At 40.1% G+C, this 7,981-nt stretch overlaps 1 protein-coding gene across 1 annotated transcript; it reads right to left on the reverse strand.

Annotated features, from left to right (window-relative positions):
• Nucleotides 1-303: 303 nt before the first annotated feature.
• PATE3 (prostate and testis expressed 3) lies at nt 304-2,323 on the reverse strand. The gene is made up of 3 exons (XM_046685156.1): nt 2,275-2,323; nt 948-1,070; nt 304-428 (listed from the first exon to the last, which is right to left on the reverse strand). Exons 1-3 carry the CDS (start codon nt 2,321-2,323, stop codon nt 304-306), a joined length of 297 nt encoding a protein of 98 aa, XP_046541112.1.
• Nucleotides 2,324-7,981: the final 5,658 nt, after the last annotated feature.

Genomic DNA, 7,981 nt, shown 5'->3' on the forward strand with positions numbered 1-7,981 from the left:
AAGCTAGTCACAAGGTTCTAGAACGGTCTGGTTTTAAATTTTATGGGACTGAACCTCTTGGGGCAGGCTTCTTGGAGTATGGAAATGTCAATGCCTGTAATGGGAGAAATCCATTTTTCAGAGTTAGCGTCCTCTGACTGATGTAGGAACCAAGCTGGAGGCACAAGGAAGGATGACATTGAATTAAAGAGAGAGCTGGGGTACTTCCAGGACAGACAGGGAAGGAAAGCAGGGGCAGGTAGAGTGTGAAGGGGGAGAAACAGCAATAACATCCTAAAGTGAGACTTCAGGAGGGCAAATATCTTAGAGTTGGAAGTTACAATAATTTTCGTCGCAGCATTTATGAACATAAATCCGACTGTTGAGATGATATGTCAAGTCTCTGCAGAATTTTTGACACACCATATATGATAACTGGAGAACGTTATCTGTAATAAGAAGGAACCATAGAAAATAAGGTAGTGATCTAAGTTCTCTAAAGACAAGTCAAACCTGGCACTAGTCCTGTCAGTGAAAAGTCAATTAGGCATCAGGGTAGGTTTAGGGATGGCTTCCCAGATTATAGTTCTCAAGAGGACCCGGGTAGGGAGATGTAGACATCACCTTCCCCCTGCATGGGTTGTTTGCCTGAGGCCCCTGACAACTCTTAACTCTTTGTATATAGCTGCTACTTATTCCTTTCACTGCTGGAAGATAAGCAGCTAGTGCTTTAGTGTTAAAATCTATTTTCTCAGTTTTATGGGGCATATAGAATCTCTATCTTCTTCCTCCTGTCTAATTTTTCCAAATCCTCTTCTGTCTGCATGCACAGGGACCAGTGCTCAGGGGCATTCTGCCCTTTGGTTCCACTCCTAGATTGGCCTTAGTCTAAGATAGGAAATTGCTGAAGCACTCCCCTAAAAATTTTCTAAGAATCTCACAGCACCTTCCCCGACCCTCTAACTTACCCTGGAAGATCTTTAAGATCATGCATCTCTCGTGCTCCTGAGCAACACACATACCAAAACCTCTTCTACAGCGATCTGTCTGCGTGTGAAGGTGGCACATTACACATCTCAGTGGTGTCACTGCTGGAGAACACAGAACTGGTGTAAGGCCAGAGGAATGCAGGGACTTAGAAGGAACTGGAAGTAGATAGACCTGAGGAGGGTGGCACGGGGGTTGGATGAGGAGCTAGTAGTGGGGTATCAGGCAGTAAACGGAACCCTTGCCAACTCCACATCCCAGAGAAATGCAGTTGTGAGAATAAAGGGATTCTGATCTCAACTTCAGCCCTTTTAGCCTGGGTAACTTTGAGCAAAGACTTAGCCTCCAAGGCATTGGTTTTTCCAGCTTACAAATGGTTCCATTAATGCTGGCCTGGCCTACATGGCAGCACTGTAGATAGACGGGAGTGTGAAAATGAGGGTGAATGCTTTAACATATTTCACCCGAGCTAGTGTCACTATGATGAGATGTCTGACATTGGCTGCTTAGATATTGTTAGGTGATCTACTCCATTATTTTGAACTTCAGACTGAATCTACGGAAGGCCTCATGAATTATAGCATAGTCAGTGACACTTCATGTGGTACTGTGGAGTGAGCTAATCAAAATACAGGTTTAATTTTTTTAAAACCTCTCCCTGGTTCACCTGAGTCAAAAAGGAAAATAGCATTTACTGAGCATCTCATTCGCGCTGTGTTCTCTCACTCTGTATCTGATTTATTCCTCACAAAAGCCTTGTAAGTAGGTATTTATCCATTTCTCAGATGAGCAACTCAAGGTACAGAGAATTTAAGACAGTGACTGATCTTTATTTTTTATCTGATTCCAGGGCATCCAGTATTTCCTCTCTTACAATCACTTGTATTAATATAAAGCCCCTGATAAGGGTAACAAAAGCCATTGTCCAGCACTGAAACAAACTACAAAATTAGTCTTTAGAGACTAACCAGCTCCCTCAGAAAATGGGATCCAGATTTGTAAACAGGAAGGATGCCCTAAAGAAAATGTTGCTAAAATTTTGGAATGTGGGGAATGGTAGAGACATAGTGGGGAAGTAGTATGAAGGGGCAACCATAGAGGCTTGAGTCCTGGTGGGGAATTGCAGAATGGAGAAAAGGTCAGAGAAGTTGGCAGGGAAGGCAGCAAGAGCATTCTGAAGACTGGCTTCCCCTCCCTTATAAATGTGGTAAAGGCTCAGCCCTCCATGGACACCTACTGCACATATGAAGCTTCCCCGGGCTCCCTATATCCTGTCTCTGGAGCCCACTCCTCAGATCTGTGACTCACCTGCAATGAAGCAGAAGAGGGAGAAGACCAACAAGAAGTGTTTGTCCATCCTGACCCAGAAGTCCCTTGTTAGAGGCAGAAGAGAAGCCAGGGACTGCAAGCACAGGTCTTAGGCTATAGGGAGGAAACCTTGTTCTTCTTCATCATAGGGCACAGGTTATTCATGCCTAAGGGGATCCAGTCATACAAGGTTTCCTCTGGGAGCTCAAGTTCATTCTCTTCTCCACCCTACACCAGAGAGTGATGATAACTAGTACATGTTGGGGTTTACATTCATTTAATTTTGTCTTTTTCACATAATCTTCACCATAGTAATTATTATCGTTGTAGTTACGATACTGTCATTCTTATCCCAATTTCACAGAGGAGGAAACCGAGGCTTGGTGAGGTCCAGTTACTTACCCAAGATCACAAATCTAGTGACTGATAGCGCCAGTACACACAGCAAGACTTTCAAATACTAGAGGGACACTTTTAACCACCTTGATTCAATACCTCTTTGAGATTTATTCATCCATTCAACAAATATTTACTGAGAGCTTTTGTGTGCTAGGCACAGTTCCATGTGTGAGAGCAGAGTAGTGAATAAGTCAGACAAGCTCACCTAGCTCCTCACATTATGGGTGAGAACGGGAGAGTTCAAGAGGTGAAAAGATGTATAATCTATCATCTGGTTGGGTCTTCAACCTCGAACTTCTCATTCTCAGCCCAGAACTCTTTCATCTTGCCAGAAATCTGTCCTCCAAGGCCAGGGACTGTTTACTTTGTAGAGCTGTGAAATCCCCTCTAGAATGATCACACAACACACAAAATAAATTTTTAGCAAATTTATATTGTGAATTTACTAAAAATTTATACAGTGAATCTGGCCAGTTTTATGCACGATTTAGATATCTATCTTTACAAAAGTTAACTCAGCTAAGGTTCACCGTGGGTAAAGCACTGGAAAACTATGACCCAGCCTGGAACACGAAGTCTCCTAAACCTGTTAGAGAGCCGATGGTACTTTAGCTGGAGATACTAAGAATCTTCCATACTGAACTGATTCAACGGCACGTTCTTTAGTTGTAGGAACAGTATGTTCCTTAGAGCATATCAAGGCTGCCATTTTTAGACATCAGATGAAGACTGGGTGAAACAAGGTCTTAGCTCAAATGCCACAAAATTTATAATGTTCATTTTCTAAGGCCAATCAGAGCGTGGAGCCCATCTTTGCCTAAGAAGAGAGCTAGCAGCATTAGGCATGAGAAAATTGTTTCTTTTGAAAACAATTGATTCTGGAATGGAGTGCAGGATTGTGAAGTCCTCCAATCTAGGTTTCTATTCTGCCATATTTCAGGAGAGGATATTAGAAACTGGATGGCATTTTTCAGGCCTTTCTAAAGCCTTATTGAGAAAGCAAGCCCCTGAGCCTTTGGTGCTTGGGTTTACCAGGCTATCAAAACGTTTCATTTGTCACCTGTTTCCTCTGCTTTATCTGTTTAAACAGAGTGATTCCAGAATCATGGCAGAGGAAGTAGACATTCTAGATTAAACTGCAATGGCTTGGCAGAGTTTCTATTACTCTTCCTTCAAGGTCCCCCTTGACAGATGCTTTTTGAAAGACTCATCGAGCTTCGAATCTCTTTTCTGCTGGATTATTTCCAGGTGGAATTGTGGAATTTTGCAATTTCACTGAAGCTTTGGGATCCTCTAACCTACTCCTCTCCTCCCACAGTAACTCGACCATCAAATTTTCTCTTGAAAACAATTTCTTTCTTCGTTTAGCACGGGATAGGAGATGATAGATATTAGAATCTATTAATACAGGTAGTGTGGTATAATAAAAAGAGCGTTTTCCTGGGAGCCCAGAGACCTGTGGTTGATCACTATGTAATTCATGTTGTCTTTAGCAAGAAGTTTATCTGCGATCTTAGATTTCAGCCATTTTCATGGTCCTTTACAGCTTTAGCATTCTACGGTTCCCTGATGTAAAGCATGAGGATGGGTACCAAGTTCTGTTATTCTGACCTAGCACTCTGCTTGGCACATGATGATGTGCTGAACATATGATGACTGAATGAAGTAGTGAACGAATGAAGGGATAAATCTCACATGCTATTACCTTGCATGACCCCACTATCATGATCCCACATGATGTGGAGTCATTGGGGCACAGCACCCAAGTTAACGCACTCTCATGCCAAGAAAGCCATCCACTCAGCAAAGATACCAGGTGCCCTGCTCTGAGGAGCAGAAAGCAGAACTCTGTGTTCTTATGTTCATGGTCTTTCTTGCCTCCAGGGTGGGTGGCTGAGATCTTGGTGATACCACAGATGAGCAATCCTCTTAACTGGTGTTTCTAAATGCTGCCCTTTGTTTTGGGGGAATGGACCCTGGCGTAGAGTCAGAGATCAGGCTGCTTTGTTCTGGGTTCCCAGGGGCAGCAATGGTTTCCCGGAGTGTGCATAGAGACTAGAGGGAGAGATAATGATCCTTTAAAAAATCTGGTGGAGAGGTACCTACTTGTGGGACACAGGTAATTCGCCTGGAGTACACATCTAGTCCCTTACACTTCCAATTGCTGGTGGGAAGAGAGGTGAAGGAGAGAAAAACAAAACCAACATTTATTGAGCATTTGCTGTGTGCCACACACGAGGCTAGCCACTTTCACTGAGATCATTTCATGGAACCCTCACTGATGGTGAAGTGTCTCTCAAGGATCACAGCTGAGGTTTAGGGTTCAGTGTCACTAAAATTCGTTCACAATATTGCTGTTATTATGATGCATCAGATGAAAAGTCGCAATGGATAATAAACAGTATCAAAAAACCCTTTCAGAATTGTTTATAGACTGATTTTATGCATGTAAGTACCAGATTTTTGTTAGCACCTTACCTCCATTACTGAGCAAGGTTTAATATGGGGTCTAGTGTCCTTTTAATTTCATGAGGTCCATGAACTTTGATAGAAAATTTTATATTTTTCATCAACCTCTAACTGATAATAATCACTTCCTTCCGTATTGAATGTTGGCAACAAACACAAGAGTGTTAGATGAGTCCAAGACTTTGTTACCAATAGAAATAAATGAAAGGACAAGAATTAGATGGTTTCATTTGCATCTTTGAACTTCCTAGGACGCAAAGGCCTCAGTGCTTTTATTTGTGTGGAAATGATCTTGTGAATGCAAGTGTGAAGCCAGAGAAAACGTAAGCGGGTCTCACTTCTGCCTGTCCTGAAAAGGCATCTCAGGATTTGGAATTTTCCTAATAAGAAAGCTTAGTTTGAAAAAGTTGGCACATTTCTCAATGTAGCTGTGCCATGTTACAAAACTGTTTTCTTTGGGCTTCCATACATTTTCTTACCAGCTTGCTGAATGAAAAGAAGCTCCATTGTATTGGTCAACTTTAGCAGACCATGTTGGATCATATTTGTGGACAGCAACAAAGGAAAAAGTCTATAATTTATCTTCCTTGTCAAATAAAATAGTTGATATTTCCTTTAAAGATTGGAAGCAGTCATTGAGGAATTGGCACTTTTGCCATCCTCCTTTATTTTACAGTTGGATGAAACAATAGGCATCTTTCACTGCAGCCAGTGCCCCTCTACCTCTTGCTTGTCCTGTGCAGGCTGAAGCCATCACAGGATTCTTACATCTCTTTTGGAAACTGTAAAAGTCAACAAGTTTTGGCAGTGGTAAAAGGGTGATTTTATCATACAAAACTCTGACTGAAACAAAAGCTTCTTTTCTCTTTTCGCAGATGGAGCTCCTACAATGCTTGATAACCATCGGTTTTCCTACTTTTGTGAAAAAGGCCTGACATCCTGGCCACTCACTTGTTTTGCAACAGACATGCACTAACGACAAAGACTCTTCAAACAAACCTAAAAGAAATTCTGTCATTGCCAAAAAGGCCATCAACTTTATCCAAAGTAGGTTTCCAAACCATCACATTTAAAAAATATTTTTGTGACTAACAAGTAAGTCTTCTCTATCACAGAGAAATTCTCTGGCTCTCAAAGGCACAAGCCTTACTACCTATTCTGATAGGAGAAGTTTCTTTTTTTTCTTAAGCAAAATAAAACTGACCTTTGAAACATTTTAGAAGAGAGAAATTTATTCACAGCCTGGCTTACCCGAAAGATGCTTTTAACTGTCTAAATGTGATAAATGTTTCAATTCAAGGTCCTGAATTTATTGCTAAGGTTCTAATAAAAAAATCAAAGCTTTCTTGGCTAAATTGCCAATATGCAAGAAGAGGGGAGAGGCCAACAACCTTGCAAATCTTTTTCCTTTGTTTTTCTCTGCACTTTATTCAGATGTAATTGACACGTAGCATTGTGTAACTTTAAGGTGTGCAATCTGTTGACTTGATACACTTATATATTGCAGTAGGATTGCCACCATAGCATTAGCACCTCCATCATGTCTCGTAATTTCCACTTCTTTTTTGTGGTGAGAACATTTAAGATCTACTCTCACGGAAACTTTCAAGTAGGCAGTACGGATTGTCATCCATAATCACAATGCTGTGCGTTAGATTCCCAGAACTTACTCATCTTCTAACTGGAAGTTTGTACTCTGACCAGCATCTCCTCTTTCCTCCTTGCAAATTTTTAAGTGCTATGGAAAATGTTTTCCCAGAATGCAATTGAAATACGAAATTCTTTCTCAATTTATTTGAAAGGAGAAATCTGTGATAATCTGGAAATACTCCAGAAATCTTTCGGAAGTCGTCTCTATCTTGATACCATTAAAGTTGAGTCAAGAAATCACTATATTTTATATTTATATATTTCTGATAAAATCATATTTAAAACTTTGTAAGATAAAAAATGAATTCATTTATCTTAGGACAAAACACTTGCTCCTATTGGAAGTTTTACAAAAAACATTTTTGCCTCTTTGTCTTTGGAAATTATTTCAAACCTACAGAAAAATTTGCAAAAATAGAAATAGTACAAAGAATACCATTTATCCTCTACCCAGATTCACATATTAATGTGCGATCCTGTTTGCTTGTAGTTTCTCTCTCATTCCCCCCTCCTCTGTCTCTGTTATCCCTCCCCCTCCCCCTCTTTCTGAGCCATTTTGGGTAAGGTACATGCATCATGGCTCTAGACCTCTTAAAAATATTTCAGTATCTATTTCTAAGAATAGAGATAGTCTCTCACACAACCACAGTAACAGTCAACAACATTGTTAAATTTAACATTGATGCAATACTTTTATCTAGTCTATCATTCATATTCTAATTTGTCATTGACCCAATAGTGTTCTATATAACATTTTTCCCCTTGAGTACAGGAACCAGGCTAGTGTCAGGCATTGCATCTAGTTGTCGTGTCTCTTTAGCTTCCTTTAACCTGGAACATTTCTGCAGCCTTTCTTTGTCTTCCATGACATTAAGATATATATATATATATATATATTTTTAAAGAATACAATCTTTCCTCTTTTTTAAACGGAATAGCCTCATTTTGGCTTGTTTGGTGATTCCTCATTATTAGATTTAGATTATGCATGAGAGGCTGAAATGCTGCACGAGTGATATTGTGTCCTTCTTTGTATCATATCTGGAGGTACACAATGTCCATCTGTCCCTCATCAATGATTTTAAAATATATTTAAATTTTATTTTAAAATACTTTTCTTTATAATAGCTTTGTTGAGGTATAATTGACATCCAAAAACCGCACTTTTTTAAAGTGTACAATTTGATAA

Source organism: Equus quagga, chromosome 14 (genome assembly GCF_021613505.1).
Source record: "Equus quagga isolate Etosha38 chromosome 14, UCLA_HA_Equagga_1.0, whole genome shotgun sequence".
In the NCBI taxonomy this organism is placed as follows: Eukaryota; Metazoa; Chordata; class Mammalia; order Perissodactyla; family Equidae; genus Equus; species Equus quagga.